The sequence below is a fragment of the Anopheles maculipalpis genome, chromosome 2RL (genome assembly GCF_943734695.1).
Source record: "Anopheles maculipalpis chromosome 2RL, idAnoMacuDA_375_x, whole genome shotgun sequence".
Taxonomy (NCBI): domain Eukaryota; kingdom Metazoa; phylum Arthropoda; class Insecta; order Diptera; family Culicidae; genus Anopheles; species Anopheles maculipalpis.
The window spans coordinates 24490551-24507656 of record NC_064871.1 but is presented as its reverse complement, the minus strand read 5'-3'; the positions used below and the strand labels follow the sequence as shown (position 1 = coordinate 24507656).

At 42.8% G+C, this 17106-nt stretch overlaps 3 protein-coding genes across 3 annotated transcripts in view; 1 reads left to right on the top strand and 2 right to left on the bottom strand.

Moving 5' to 3' along the window:
• The window catches only part of LOC126559023 (glutathione S-transferase 1), a 435657-nt gene that overhangs the window by 128267 nt on the left and 290284 nt on the right, over nucleotides 1-17106 (bottom strand). The window lies entirely within an intron of this gene.
• Nucleotides 1-17106, top strand: part of LOC126557121 (uncharacterized) — a 43424-nt gene that overhangs the window by 13061 nt on the left and 13257 nt on the right. The window contains exon 2 of the mRNA XM_050212786.1: nucleotides 10989-11092. Within this exon, the coding sequence (XP_050068743.1) occupies nucleotides 10989-11092 (104 nt within the window). The remainder of the gene's footprint in view (nucleotides 1-10988; nucleotides 11093-17106) is intronic.
• Nucleotides 1-17106, bottom strand: part of LOC126557342 (endoplasmic reticulum chaperone BiP) — a 205185-nt gene that overhangs the window by 187482 nt on the left and 597 nt on the right. The gene's annotated exons all lie outside the window — the stretch shown is intronic.

Here is a 17106-nt window from a genome sequence, read left to right as displayed (position 1 = left end):
GATGAAAGCAGTCATAATAATAATAATGATTATAACGACCGATGATGGTTTACCGAGAAGCGCATCCAGAAGTTCCGACAGCGATGGGCTTCCCTGCACATAAATGGTCACACCTTGTGTCAGGGGGAAAGGTGATCGATATTCGGAAGCTGCTCTGAACTCTTCGAGGGGAGAAATGCTACAACAAAATATGGTTGAAATTGAGTGAAAGAAACTCTCAAATTACCTAGAACATGCGGGGTTTGACAAGCCAAAAATGGTACCTTGATAAATTTGCGTTGCGCAAGAGCGCATAACTACAAAAGAGCAGTGCACAACACTAGTAGTGAAGTAACCTTAGACAAACAAGTACAAAAAACGAGAGTCCACCGGGTGTCCATTTTCTGAGGTTTTCTGAACATTTGAAAACTGCAGCTGATGCACTCAGCTGCTGTGTTGCGGTGGTTTTGGGATTAGCGAAAATAGGGTGGATTACGAGATGTCTGATAAGGCATACAACAACAAAAACTGTACCAACCTCAAAGCTGCAACCAAACGTAACTTGGGATGTTTGAAAAATGTGCTGAAAAATATCGCAACTGACTCTGACCACATGGTGGTACCCTGGGATGAAAATTGAGACTTTTATTTGACGGGATGCTATCTGTCAATCTGTAAACTAAACGTCAATGTGGGCTAATCCAACGCTATACAGGATCCATCCCATGCTGATCCTTCTTCTAATCCTAAAGAAATTGCAGAATTTCGACGACCATGTCTGAGCGCTTTTGTGCAATTCGCATTCCGCTCACGCATATCATTAGGAACGTTTTTTTATTTGCTCCGACTACTGGTTCCTTGATCCACCCACTGGGCTGTTCGGCATATCCGTATTTATATTTGTTTGGCAAATTTGTCATCTTTTCCTTGCAGCACAAATAGCGATATCCCGAAGAAAATCCCCCGCCGATGTTGTGAGACGGCTGTCAACGGGTCGTCAATCATGCGCTACAAACCATTCGGCTGGCGCTGCTTCGTAGTTGCCCTGGTCTGGTCACGCGGCATCACTTCCTATCCCTTTCTCCTCCAACCCTCCTCTACCCAGGGTGAAAGCATACTTACACACGCATAGCGTAAAGTACCCCGAGCAGACACTTCCGAACGTACTTGCGTGCCACATCGGGGATGGATTGACCGTCTTCGCACACTCGCTCGTGGGGACTGCTTTTCTTAGACGCATTTTAAGATATCGTTCGAGCTAAAGCGATCATTTTTGTCACAATTTTCCCGAATGGTCATCGAACCCGAAAAGTGGCGTGTGTGCGTGAGAATAGCGCACGACAAGACGCAAATTCTTTCGATCTTGCGGTGGCGTAACGCCCGTGCAAGTGAACGGAAGGAAGTAGACGGCGAGTTGAGTGAAAAATGGAAACTATCTACAGTGAACGCAATGATACCAATCCAGACCCTGCTAAAGACGCATATATTACACAATAGCGTAAGTGCAGCAAGTTCTTATCGGTCAACAATCGGTTCGCCGCAAGGCAAGTGTCCGACCAACCCGAACGAATGGTAATCGGAAATCTATTGATTTCCTTTGTGGCCACTCGAAATTCCGTGACTTTCGCAAGGAATCAATTTGCGGTTTTGCTGGTGCGTAAAAATGGACCACCGCACACAGAATCGCGTGCATATGCAGCTCATGCAACGGCCATTTGTTTTTTGGTTTGTTTTCTGTTTTCCTTGTTCGCCTGAGGAGGGTCCGCAGGATCTCGTCCGTCATAGGTTTAAGGTTTTTTTTTGTGTTTCATTCTCCCTAGTCTGTATCTCAAGTTTTTGGATAGGGGAGTGAAGATACAGATGGACAACAAACTAGCTTGATAGTTCCCCGAGTAATACTGCAGAATAAATCTGATTCTACTCCAGGAGGGAGCGTGTTTGCGTGTATGAAAATGGATGGAAATTTATCATATAATTTGCAAATGTTTGTTACGCATTGGAAAGTGATTTAGCAGGTGAGGTGCTGCGTTTAATAGACTCTCAATTGATTATGCTTCATCGGAGATTTGATAGCTGCGCAGGTTTTTAAACCTGGCCCCCGTAGTGAAGACTGACTATCCAACTACGTAGTATTAGCAAGTCTAGCCATTCTTATGGGTCGGTGGGACCTAGTAAGTCGTTAAGCCAAGAAGAAGTTCCACATGATATCAGTAAAAGCACTTAAATCATTTTATCCAGATTTTCCTTTGACATGAAATAAAAATTAGAAACATTTAAAAGCTATTTTTATTCACAAAAATATTTTAACCTAATCCAAAACTGGAATGTTTAGTTTGAAAAAATCGAAAATACTGCACAGGGATGAACAGCAATTCTCGAAAAATAAAAACAAGGAAGATATCTGTAGAATGTCGCCGAAGATACATACATAGGATAAAGTAAATATTTACTTTATGATCAATTTTACCAAACAAGGAAAGATCTTCTTCATTCTCTTCTGCAATCATATTTTTCCCACTTGTTTGCTCTGCCAGAGCAGGTTAAGATGAAGAATTTGCATACAAATCTACATACCTGTCTAGTTTCGTTCCTTGCACCCTTAGGGCTGGCTACCATTTCCATCTATCATTCCCATTGCTCGGCGGGGGTGTAGACATAATTTTGGTATAATTTCACCCCACAAACATCGTTCATTATCACCTAAACGATCCATCCCATTTTTGTGCTCGGGTTTTTTGATTGCACAGCGGGAAACCGTGGGATTCTCACATTTCCAGAATGTGTAAATGCTCGGGCCCAATGCGGGGCACTCTCTTGGCACTGATTTGGCGTGGCATGAAGAGCACGCGGAGGGCGCTTCCGATTACTACGAACCTACACGAAGGCTATCATAATCCGTGGATCCGTGTTGCCCCTGCTTAAAATTCATCGACCTATTGATCGGTTGGGCATGCAACACTAACGCTGATTCACGGTTCCGGCCTAGACCGTGAACGAGCGCATGCCACTTCTGGTGGTGACTTCTGCTGCGTTCCGAAAGTGCATGTTAACCGATATCCGCCCATTGAAGCCGGCCATTACAGCCATCAGGTCAACCCGAGGGACCGTCCGTGGAGGGATTTATCTTGCAAGTTAATTACCTATGTAAATTGGTCGATTAGCCCTTTTTAAAACCTCCGTTACCGTTGGGGCTATCCTTTATGGGGTATGCGCAGGAAGAATAACGCAGGAAGCTAAATCTGGAGCAGTCCCGTTTGTTTGGCACTCTCATACACGGTACGATAGTGGGGGGAAAGTGGGCGCTTTGGTTTAAATAATATTCGACTCCAGCTCAACCTTGGCCGGTGTCAAAAGCATCGCTCACTACCGACCACTGGACACTGATATCGTGCCAGCGATAGCAACATGCTTAGCATCGCTTTGCTACGGGGAGACCTCTTTCGATACTTCACGCATCATTATCAGAGAGACAGAATCCACATTTTTATTGCTTTTTAGATTATCGGCTACTTTGTGCGAGCGGATCTTTACGACTCTTAAGAGTCGTCAGAAGCAAACTTAACAAAAGGGAGCTCGGTTTTCTGGAGAAATAATCAAATCACGCACGCGCGATGCTTTTCCTATTAGTCATAAAATCTTTATCAGCCATGGTTAAACTTCGACATGTGTTTTATGATATTCATTTCACATTTATATTTTATAGACAAGCGATTGTTGGATGCTATCGTTTGCTTTTCAAAATATTCAAACACTTTATTTCATCTTTTAAATAAAATATTTTTTCAAAAAGTTTTTTTTATTAATGATTGCTAGCTTTTGAAAGTACTTAAATAAATCAAATATAAATAAAAGGCATCCCTCTGCCTGTCATTTAATTCTTTTCATCTCGAGCTCGAATGTTTTGTTGGTGCGCCAGTCTCCTGTGTTCGGCCAAAATCAAGCTAAATTGAGTTTTGTTCTACGAATTTCTGCCTTTGGCTGGCGCGTTCCGACCAGCATATATTAGCCACACGTAAACATTAAATGTTGTGACACATATTTTAATGCTTTATGACCGTAATCTGAGCATTGTTTGCATGAGTTGTAATTATTGCTGTCTGTGACGTGGGTCCGGCCCTTTTAAGGGCTGCGTTGAGTGCCACTCGAACACCGCCTGTAGCCTTTGAATTGCGTTCGTACTGCAATCATTTTAACCCTTTTTTTGTCGTGCGCCATACCACCGCTACGTATGTGTGTGTGTGTGGGATGATAATTGAGAACATAGGTGGATTATCTGGCTTTGTCAATATTTAGCAACATAATCCGACGATAAGCGGCCCATGGTGAAAGCGCAGTTTACTCAAGCACATTGTTCTGGTATGTGCGCGTGGCGCAAACATTCCGAAAACGGGAAATTGTAGGATAATTTTATTCAGTCTTTTGGTTAATAAATACACTTAATCTTATCTTGTTTGCTATAAATTTTTTGAAAATAAAAATATAGCCATAATCTCGCGGTGGTGGATCTTTTAATGGCTTTAACGGGGGTTTGCGATTTTCAAAACACTCACTCATTTGTTGGTGATTTGAAGAAAACTTCCTCAAGGATAGTTGCAAAAGTTATCTCACAAAGCTACAACCGTAACGTGTCGATTTATTGGTTCAGGCAATAAATCCTTTATTCCTTTCTTCGAGTCGATACCGACCACAATAGCAAATCAGCTGGCCGAGGTTTTCTTTTTTCAAAGCATACAGCAACGAAACCGCGTGAAAACCACGAAAACCACTTTGTGCCAATACCTTTTGGTTCGTTTAACGTCGCGTAACGGTATTTTTGGTAAAAAAAATCAATTTTGCAACCGAACAACCTGATCCAGGATTATGCTCTACCCGCTGTCGCAACGGAAAGTGTTCGTTAACCTGTTTTGTCAGTTCATTCTTTGCTTTCGTTGCTTTATGTCTTTCACTCACCAGTACCGGTGCTGATTATTGATTAATCTTTTTATTTTATTTTTTGTTACACAAACGATATGTGGAATTGTTTCTGCTAATAGCAGTAGAATATTTACTTTTATTTGTTTTATATAAAGTTAAAGATGAATCGAATGTAAACATTTACAGTTGAACAAGAAAAACCGTTTCTATTAGAATGTAAAGTCCCCGTTTCGAAAATTTTCCTGCAAAGTTTATGCAAATGTGGAACATTTACACCTACTTGCAACTTCAACTGTCAACTTCTTCAATATTCGAACACGCGTTTCGTGCGAAACCATGCCCATGTGTCCTTCGGCTATCGAGTGCACGTAATCGCACGTCCGAGAATGAAGCCGAGCCAGTTGTTTCGAAGAAAAGTAAAAACCAAGTAACGAAAAGATTTCGCCAATCACCGAAAGTCTTCTTTTACCTTTAGTTGGGCGTCGCAGGTGCTCAACCCTTTAGGGCGGCAACTTCAATTGCATCCCCGTGTAGCGCATGTACTGACAGTTGTAAAATTTATGGCACTCGGAGAACCAACGAACCAGCAAAAAGTCATCTGGTTTTGTGTTTCAGCCAATCGCATTGAACGTTTTCTTTATAGTATTTTATTTAACGGCTAATTAAATGAAAATTGTAACAATTTTAATGCATTTTTACTAATTATTTCATTTTCTTGACAATTTTGTACACTATAATTGAAGATGTTTCCAGCTTTCCTCATTTAAATAAAAAATCGTTGCATTGTATTTCATAACAGTTCTTGAGTCCTTAAGCCTTTAAAAAAACCTTAATGCATTAACCATGTTAAAGGTCACATAAAAAATCTTTAAAACGTTCTTTTCCCATTCCTTAACATCATCCACTTTAAGTAAAAAAAATCCCACAATAAACACGCAACGATACCCGCCGAGCATTGCTCCAACATGTAAATGCAACCATGAACAACACGTGCAGTCAAGATTCTCGCTTACATTCAGGGCAGGATTCCTTTCCAATGGCAGCACCACAGCAACCACATGGTCGGAAAAATTCCATCGGTGCGCCAATTTCACTTATCACGATCAGGAAATCTTGCTTTCAAGGGTAATCACGACCAATTACGCATCCTGCCGCCAGAGACTGCACTGTGTGGCATTCATGTCGCTTTCAGAAATTTAAGCGCCGTCTAAAAAGTGAAATGAGTTATTTTTGGTAGTTGTTAGTTTAATACGCTTTACCCTCCGGTGGCGACAAAATCTCTTACCGATCGCTGACCGATCAGCTGCGCCAGCGAACCATCCTACCGACGGGAGTTGACCGAGAATAGTGCACGAGGTAAGGTGAAGGTTATGTCCTATCCTAAGCCAGTCGAATGCAGCCTCGTCTTTATGCGCCATGCCAACATGGGAATGCAGAATTTGTGTTGCCAAAAGGAAAAGAAACGAAAGAAAGAAGCGTCAGTTAACAAAACTGGTTCCCCAAAGTGGTTGGTAAATTGGCTAAATTGATCAAGTGCGCCATAAGGCAGGGCATCGGATGTTGCTCAGAAGTTTTATCCTGCTTGTGTCTTTTTATCGGCACCGTGCCTGCTGTATGTCAGTTTTTTTTTTTTTCGGCACGCATAAGCATATATTCACGATCTGGTTTCGATATTGTCGCCTAAGGTGATGGACGCATCTTCATATTTATCTACGTCCAGCAAGGATGGTGCTTTGCACGTCATCAAAGATCGACGATGACCGTAACTGACGGTCGGAGTAATATCCAAAAAATGTCCATACTTTCCTTCCTTTGTGTCCATCTTGTCGATCAACCGATCGATCACGTTACATCTCGTCGCATACTTTCTTTCCTGTGGTAATCGATCTGGGTGCGTAATAAGCGCTTACGCGGGTAGCTCTGTTTATTTTGCACGCGCATGGATAATTAGGGGAAAAATACACAACGAGTGAAATGATATGTAATTTAGAAAATTATTCCTTGCTCACTTCGTTCGGGTAGATCAATCGGTGTACGGACTGGGTTGGTCGCTGGTAAGTGGTAGTAAGTGGAAAATAATGCTAAACACACGATATTCCGTTAGCTAGTACATCACCATTAACTTATTAAATACATAAAAAAGATTTGTGGAATTGTTGAGGAAAACTTTAAGTTTTCTGGGAAGAAACTCGAAGTTGAATAATTACTCTATTGACATTGTTAAGCCCAACAAACAGGAAGTCGTCTCTTTTCTTTCCTTTTTGGCATCCTTTTTTTCAACCAATTCACGTCAAGTGTTAAATAATTATCATTTACCTCCCATTATGGAGTGCACAGAAAGTACGTGCATTTTATCATTTTTCCGGCGAGTGAACCAGTGTAAATTATGGTATGACGAAAAACTCCCAATGCAGGATGCCTCCGGGTGAAAGATGAATTAAGTTTTTAACTCTCGAAAGCGTTTCTCACCATTTAGCGTAACGTTTTTGTCACCGTGGTGCAACGAAGAGTTTACCTCCACTAAACACATACTCTGACTCAGGGCACCCCGTGTCGCGATCGTTTGCTAAGGTCGAATGATTTATAGTTGAAAAAGACGCGTTGCGAATTCCTGACTACCTTGGGGACAGTTCCGAGAGTTGAGGCAGTGTTGGGGAACGGGGTTTTTGTTTTACATTGCTCATCATACTATAATTACGGATGGTACTGTACGCTGTAGAGCCTACCGTGTGCTGGCACCACTCGACGCCGGCTGAGGTCAGGTGCTGGACGGCGGAATCGATGCAACAATGTTGCCCGATCCACAGTGGATGGTGCGAAAACGAGCGATAAGCGCACCATTTAAATGATTCTCAGCTCAATGAAGCACGAAAGTGCGAAAGTTCAGTGAAATGTTTAGCTGATAGGAGCCACATGTGACCCACATGCGTTCCCAGGAAATGGTTTCGTCCACTCGGTGGCACACATAGCCAGGCTCCAGTGTGGACATCGCAATTGAAGTTGTCATAATTTTACGGGCTACGATATTCGGAACACATTTTTCAGAATAATCTTTTTATGTGCAGCAGTTTTATGGTTGTTTCTCAAACTATTAGGTGGCAATCCTTTAAAATACTCTCTGCAAAGAAAAGCACCCATAAATTGCAGCAATGCAACACCGCCGAAACGGATTCTCTGCGCGTGAAGTAAGACATTTGCCATAATTGCATAATATCGATACGCTTCGTTGTTGTGGCTGTTGTCTGCCTCATAAATTGTGCTCCTTAAGCGAAACTGTTTAAATATTTAAACGGCACCTTTAGCTCCAGTCAAAAAGCTTCAATTTACGGCCAGCTGTCCATTCATTTCCCTGCAGCGGTACTTTTGCGTTGTTTATCGCGTTGTGAGTAGTTTTTTTTTTGCATCATCATCATCATCATCGTTGAGGAAAATCGACGTCATCATCGTGACTTTCGGATTAAGGGGGGGCCCTATTAAAGAGCCCTTTAAAACTGCAAACGTCCATGATCCATTGAACTGCAGTGAATTATTCTTCTGCAGCTTATTTTCGCTTCTTTTTTGCAAAGCAACGCCCCCTAATGTGATACGATCGTTCACACTGCGTGTGTGTATGTTATTTTTCTTTCAGTTTCGATACAGTTATAAATTCGACAAACCCTATCGGATCCTTCCAGATCGCGAACTTTACAGTTCAAAATGTGCTAAGTTATGGTAGTAATTCGATACATTTGTCAGAGTCTTTTTCCCAGCCCAGTTCAGGGTGATCAATTTCCACACTGCCAACCTTAATGACAGAGCGCACTAAAGGAACAAACCTTCCACGCGCACGCAAGGTAGAAGCGATCGATTAACACTCTAATTATGATGTTTCTGTTTTTGTGGGGCAAAAGTTCGCTTCAACAGCCCCGAAGCAAAGCGATCGCCCAATTTTGCAACGAATTTCGCATTTAATCGTTACTGGAGCGAATGAAATAATCAGCCTTATGCCAGTTCTGATTAATCATGATGTGATTTTAAACGAAAAATAACAGAAGAAACCATACAAAAGTGTGTTGAAAAATATGGGCGAACGACTTAAAAAAGACGAAACGAGAGTGATCGCGCCCGTGCGCCCGCGGAACAAAAACAAAACAGGATACATGTGCGAACGGCGATCGATTGGTCCCTGTGAAAGTATCTGCCAGCAATCAGTACGCACCGATCGAGATGAAATGACCATGCAATTTAGTAATTTATCAATTTGCGGACATTTTAAATGACGTGTGCGTGTGTGAATGTTTGGCTTCTTGGCCGCGCAAATTATGCGTAATGATGGAAAAAGACGAAAAAAAAAAAAAGATCTGGAATTAATGTGCGCATACATTAGGGGCGCGAAAACGAGTTTCGGAATCAAACAATTATTTCAAAAAGGTTTTATAGCGGGATACGCTTATTGAGTGAAATTTTGGAAGAAACGTCACGGAATGGGAGTAGATTGAAGGTTTTAAAACACTGTCATTAAATATAGATTGAGGGAATGGGTGGTTCTAGCAATTATTCGTGATCGAACCCTTCCTCACAAATATGGTTCGATTATGCAAAACGCACTTCTGCACAGCAATCAATTAACAGCAATTAATATCCTAGACAGAACAATCAATCAATTCATTGCAAAATATGGTGCAGTTTCGATTCTTTGTTTCGATCGATCTAGGATATGGCACCCGGGCTGTAAGCCTACATACGCCTATTAGTGTCAATTAAAACTCCAACCGAAGCATAGCGAAGCATGATGCATGTGGCGTTTGGTAAGATAAGCATAAGCAATAGAATGTCTAGAGTGCTGATTGATTTCTTTTGCTGATTGTATTTAACGTATTGATGACTTTAAAAAATCCCGAAATTGCCCTATTGCTGCCGGAATGCCCATCGATCATTCGGCTTACATAATATCGCAAGATGATCGAAATATCCAAACAAAGTTTTACTCGGAAAAAAAAAACTACAAAAATGTGTTCAATTGATAATCTTTTAATTAGCTGATTATAACTGACAGCACTCACTCACGTGTAAACAGCTTAATCTGTAAAGATTATTGAATTTCATTTATTTTCTCCCCACCCATTACCACACCTCCAGCAAATTCCACGGGGAAGTGTTGGCATAAATTGAACTTTATTTCGCAACCTGCTAAACCCCATGCAACCCATTCGGCACGGTCTGCATCCATCAATCATTCGGTGGTTCCGGTGGTCCTTTCCCCTCCCCCCCCCCAGACAAAGGTGCAGACGGATTGCGCAACCATTAGCCAAAAGTCGCGTGTGCAAGCGCATGCGCTTCCACAAAAAAAAATGCACATTTTGTTTTGTTTGTTTGTTTTGCGAATTCGCGCGATAAGCCCGCGAACTGAACAAAAAACAGAACAGTAGCCAAAAAAAAAAACCAGCAAAATGACAATGACCGCGATGGAAAAGCTTGGCCTACCTCAACATTCGCAACAAGGTGTGTGGCCAGAGGGGGTTTTTTTTTTTGCTTTCATTCTTGCAGCTCCCGGCCATATCTCTCAAGCGCATTTTTAATTCCGTTCCACGTTGTGCACGTCTGCACTGATGCAACGTCATGCGTCGCGTCATTGAGCGACAACCACACTCCAACACCGGCTAGAGCGTGTGCACCGTGTTCAATTGGCACCGTTAAGGCGTGAGAACGTGCCGTCTAGCAGGTAGCACCGTTTGATGACGCTGCATCAAAGCAATCGCCAACACAGTAGCAAAAGTGCATCTCGATCCACTCGCCGGCACACTGATAAGACGTCACATTTTGTGCTGACTGTCGCGTTTCATTGACACCTGGCCTTTCAAAGCCACTGCACGCGTCGTCTTAAGCTGTGAAAGTGATTTAAGCGCGATTAAAAGGCATCTCTTTAGGAGGGATTTTCCAGCAAGCTAAACTATTTGTATTACGTAGCACGGCTGTCGGTGGCTACGGGAGTGTTCTTACAAGCTTTCCAAGCGTATCTTAAGCATTCGGAACTCAAATCAAACGTCTACAAGAGCGCTTCAGGCTGACAGTTTGTGTTAAGCTAACACCCTTTCTCTGTCTGTTTATCATTGCAGCGATTCTACAGCGGACAACCGTCGGGATAGGACAGATCAAAATTCAAGCCGTTGCGACGTGCCTGTTCCTCTGCATGGACACCTGCGGTACCGTCTACGGTTCGGTAAGTACAGCCGCAGTCGGCAACAGCCGGCTTCATTATCATACCGGTTTCTGGTATCGATTAGACGTTCATTAGGTAAAGTGCGGCGCTACATGTAGCTAAATGATAGGAGATGACGATACCGTGGATAACCTTGTCCGTTCCCTTGTTCAATACATAATCTTCTCCATTCGATAGAGTTTTTCGATACAAAGTCTAACTGCTCTCCTCCAGCACAGCGCCCTAACTTGACAGTTCAAATTAAAGTTGGAGATTTCCCAAAAAAAAACATACGCTTTGAAATCGTCACGCAATCTCTGCAAATTCCATTCCCTATCCCAAAACCTCACTATTTTAAAGTGTCGCTTTCATGTCTAGAGACAGAATACGGCTGGCTTGAAATGTAAGCGAAGCGCACTTGAGAAGCATTAAATTAATTCCAGCCGGCAACACTCAAGCAATTCTATTTGGGTAAAACTTTCCTCACAGCTCACAGGCGCCACCAATCGGTTTTTGTGTGTGCCTTTTCCATTCGATTGTTCCCGGTTCGGAGATCAATCGACCGCTTATCTTCGATCTAAATATTTGATCAAACCTTTTATTTTTCTTTTCGTTGATGTCCCTCCACTCACCAACACTGTTTATTAGTCTTTCACCTTGCCAAAGGTATTTGTAGGGATTCAATGCGGTTCAGAAAATTGACTCTACCTCCTCCTCTTCTGGGCCTGTTGATAGAGGTTCGGAAAGCCTATTTTTTTAAAGGAAAAAAGGATTTAATTTATGTTCGTCGCCACTTCCTACGCTTCTATCCTGACTATTAGAAATCAATAAACCTTGGTGACGCCTTCAGAACCTCCAAACACTGCGTCCCGGTGCGGTTAGTGCGTCCTGTAACTCCACGCGACATCATGCTGCTGGGAGAAAACAAAAAAAAAACGACATTCCAGATTTTGTGTCCCCTCCTGCCACGTGGAATCCTCACCCCACACTCGATGTGGATCCTGCTGTAAGTTGTTCCAGAGAAATGGTACCAACTTCGTACAAAGTTCCTGCCGAAGCATGGCCCGTGGCTTAACGCCACCGGTGCCCTCTCGAGAGATGGCTTGCTGAAGCGTGTTTTAATTTCGGATAATGGCCCGAAAGGACCCGTCGTCTGCCGCACGCCGTAAACGCACTCACAGGATCGGACCGGTTTCCCCTTCGGCTTGCCCCGCGTTTCGGTTGCTTCGCTTTATCTTTCGGTAGAGATTTCCCATGGTCGCCTTTTTGGGTGACAAAAGGAAGCCGGCCGGTATGGTCGGTCTGTCGTTCGTTTTGTTCGCTCGGTACGCGTTACGCTTCACTGCCGGATGACTTTTCCATGTTTTTCTGCTTTTCTCCCGATTTTTCGCACACCGGACAAGACACGAGGTTCAACCTATCGAAAGGTCAGCGACCCATTCCAGGAAAGTTCAGGTCAATGTAGAGCGAAGGAGAGTGGTAGAGAGAGGTTGCCAGAGACAGAGTGACTTTTTAATTTCATCTTTTTGACCTAGCACAATTCCCTGCCGTACTTTAAAGTATTTTTATGTTATATTTTGCTGCCCTTGGCAGCTCATCTCGGTACGCTGGCCCGGATTTAGCAGATTGGATTTTTAATTTGTAAACTTTGTTTGCCGTTGTTATTTGGAGGTATTAAAAATGATGTTGCCACCATTACTTAGGCTTAAAACATATTGAAATATGCATCTTTTATAAATGTGAGCAACTTACATGAGGGGGAAGAGATTTTATAAGTATGTTTTGCAAAGGGTTTCGGTTCGATTATCTTGTCCGATAGGAAATCGTTGTAATAATGCTTGTTACCTCGTTGAGTATGATCCAACTTGTAGCCTGTAATTGAACATCTGTTTGAAAAATGAATGCTCAAATCCGTGAAGAAGATGTGTCTTTTACAGTGTGCTTCAGAGCCAAACTGTCTGATCATGTAACACCCATTTCATCCGCATTGAACATCGATTAGCTTCCGTGTACTCTTTGTTTGTGAATTTTCACACAACCACTACCACCGAATATCTGACAGCTTACGGCTAATGCCCTAAAATGGGACATTAATGGTAGGATTCCAGCAGCCCTATTAGTTGGGCCGCGTTGGAAACGCTGAAGAAAGAAAGTGAAAGTTGCTACTTCAATTTCGGAACGGACAAGTTGACCTACAGCGATCGGTCCATCCGTCGGGCGCTGTTACACGGTACGCAACGCGTGGCTGACAAATTGCCACAATTTCGGACTTGATTCATTCCTTTCGCCGTCCATAGAGCAAAGCCCCAAAGATTCATCCATCTTAATAAAACACAACTCTTGTCAGCCCGTTCCGGCACGCGTGTCAAGACACAGCTCAACATGATTGGAATAGTTTGATTTTTTTTTTTTCGGTGCAGGATTGTTGTTTTAATTCTCACCTTCTACTGAAAGGCGGTGTGATAAATCTGTCAATGCAAATGTGACAATAAGGGGACACACTTGACTTACTTCCTAGTCCGAGGTCGCAGTGCAGTTTTCCTACTGCAACATAGTAGAATAAATAAATCTGACACGGACACGTTTAATTCTCGGGACCCTTATCAACTAATGCAACCGGAAAGCCCTTCCGAGTGAATACATTAATCCGATCGGGTGCAGTGTGTTTGTGTGGTGATAAAAGAAAGCAACGACGCAAGGGCTGGGACAATTTATTTGGTGATGCTACGTGCTGTACAGTTTTATTGATTCAATTAACCGAATACAAATATCACACGCTAAATGATTTGTACCGCTCCATTCGACGAATCTGTTATGGAGATCATAAAATGTATGTTGTATGTGATCGTTTTTTATTAGTAGGACGATCGCTACGTTTATTAACTTTCACCAAATTTAAAGCATTTGTAGTGTCATTTGTATCGCAGCACGAAATCGCTCCATAAATGAGAATATGCAGAACAGCTTTTCATCTTCGAAGAACGCTGATGCGCTAAGAACGCGCGAGAACTTAAGCGAAAAGGGATTAAATTTGTCAATTTGATCGCAGAACTAATTAAGCTGATTGCTTATGCGTGTTATTTCAATTTACCGAACATAAAAACCAAATACTACACCAATTCGCTATGCTCGATCCCCGAAGACCCGAAACGGTATTCAAAAGTATCGAAACAGTTATGACAGTCGCTTAATTTAAGCAATTCTCTACTGATGAGGACAATGCCGCCTGGCGCGCCGCAAGTGCATTCGGTGGAACGAATGGCCGTTGGCTGGCTGTGCCCGGAACTCAGCCAAAAGACTCTGTCACTCTGAATTAGTGTTCAGACGGATGGCATTCGGCCTAGCCGTTTGTAAGGGTTAATATTTCCACGGCTCTAATCGCGCTCCGTATCACACCCGACATGGCTTCTTCGACTTTCTCTAAACTTTCGCTTTCATCAGATGAACATTGAGTGGCGTTCCTGTCTGCCCTTGGTCCAGGTTACGGAGACGCATCTCTCGTTGGTGTAACAAACGGGGATTGGTTACGATGATTAGAATATTAATCGCGAGATGAACCATATCGCTCGCCCATCCTCTGTTCCTCGGCGGTGGTCTATGCATTTCGATGTATTCTTCCTAGCGCCTTACTGCTGCCGCCGACCGCCACCGCGAAGGGTGACAATTTTCTGATTCGGCGCACCCTCAAATGATGATTGACAACTTGTATGCGCTGGTGCGACTTGGTCTCTTGCCACGGGTAGAGTTCATTCGCACTAGTTGTTCTACCGTGGGGGAACAAGTGCAATAACCGGACGGTTAGAGTTTAGAAGTTGTAGAGCCACGCAATGTCTAGGCTAGAATTTCCATGCAGCAGAAGCGTTTGATTGAAATTGATATCTTTATGAGAGCACATTATGCCGCTAAAAACGAAAGGGAGCTTCTTCGACCGAAGCGATCAGTGCGTTCCTGGGAATCTTGGTCTTATCTTTCGGTTCCCTGTCCGTACACGGGGCGCATGCCACGTGAACGTTACTTCAGGAAACCGAAATCAATTAAACAGCGTGCGCCTTCGAATACCGTTTAATGAAATTGACTTTGAGCTAGCACTTGATTAGCGTGACTAATGCGTGACTAAGGCCAGTGTAACGGTCGCTTGCGTAGTACCGACGGGCTTTAGAATGGAAGTTCTTAATGTATTTGAGGTTCCATTGAATGGAAAGCCAACGCCAAGTAAGAAAGCATTCAAAATCATTGATCGTATGTAGTTTAAGCACAGAAGAAATCATTTGAAAGGACAGCTTGATCTGGTTTGTTAGTTTATTAACATTAATTTATGAGGTTTTCTGAATCTGAAAAAAATACAATTTTACGATCATTTTTGCTATTAAAAGATCAATAAACCTCCGACTTCGTGGAATGTTCTTCAACATATCGAAGGAAAGATCGGCGTATCGCGCAAGGGATATTTCCCGTTACGCTGAAATGAGAAAAATCGTTTATGATCGATATGTTAAGCCCCTTTCACTTCGAGCAGTAAAAAGGAAAAAGTGATTGTGTTGAAAAGAATTGTCGATTGCTCAACGTAATCTCAAAGAAGTGTCATTTCCTGAATGGAACAACGAATTGGGTTTCGGAGTTGAAGAGCACTTATGGATGCACAGTAGATAACAAACTTTCCAATAAATAAGAAAAAAAACGTCCCTTTAAATTGTATATTTTAGAGGAATAATCACAAAACAAAACGGGAATTGGAAAATCATCCAACTTTCAAGTTTGAATCGTTCTAGACGCCTAGCCAATCGATTCAGCAATACGATGCAGACCTTCAAGTGGATGCTTGCACGAAAGTAGTCGCGGATCGCGACATCGATTCGCTTCCTCAACCAAGAACAAGTGTTAATATTATTGATTAACATCATTAACCTGATAAAGCATCGCTATGCACTCTCTCGCAACGTGTTGCGGCACATTCTAACACTTTCTCAAGGGCCTGTCGAATGCCGCACCTCGACGATCCATGTCATGACTGTTAGTTCTGTCACTTTGTCGCTTTTCTCCTTTCTTTACAACTCGATCAACCGTTTTTCTGCACTGCCTCTGTTGGCCATCAACAACAGGCTTGCAGGACGATCGGTCAGTAACTTGCCGCCAGACCTTGAGACCGCTACGGTTCGCACCCGGGTGATCGGTTCCGTTTTCTCTTTCTTCGAAATATTTGACAAAACTGTTAACGGTCGCGTGAAAGGAGCGAAAAGGGATACCAAAAAGGGAACGCCCTGGTTCGGGGCTCACGCTGTAATCGATATCAATTATGACAATCGAACCAGTTTCCGCAGTCGGAGTTACTGCTTCAGAATGACTGCACCGGGGGCTGGAAGAATCCACAAGAACCGGGAGAAGAAAAAAGGATGGTGCCTGATAAATGACAAGACCCTCTGCCAAGATAAGAAACGTCAGCGGACCGGTTCCAGAGTTGGTTCTGATTGGGAAGGCAGAAGGCAGACTACATAAAGCCAGTCATGTGTGGCACAAGTTAAAGATTTTAGTGAAATCTTGGCAAAATATGCATCTCACTTGCAGCTGTACATATTTCAAATGCTTATCGCAAATAACTACCTCCAAAAGAAAGCTCATGAAACCGAACCAATGGGCCCAAAAGATCGTCAGTACCGGTTACATCTTTAACCGCATCCCTGGTGTGAGTATTCTGGAAAATGCAGTCACCAAATCAATGGTTATTAATCTTGTCATATGAACCAACCGAACCTTTCTCTCCCGTCGAGAATTCTGTGGAAAGCATGAGCTCGTTTGCCCACAACAGGGATATAGAATTAATGTGAAATCAAACCAAATGAAGTTCATTACGTTCATTAGGGCAACTATTACATTTATCTGCTTCACACCGTAGCTTCCAATCGTGAGTAGCATTCATTGCCTGGTCCACCCAATACATTGTGCTAGATGCTGCATGCTTTTGACTCAACATCTCCAATGCAATGTTCCCCGGTGCATGTAAGAAGTTCATCACTCAAAAGCATGATCGTAAGGCTAAC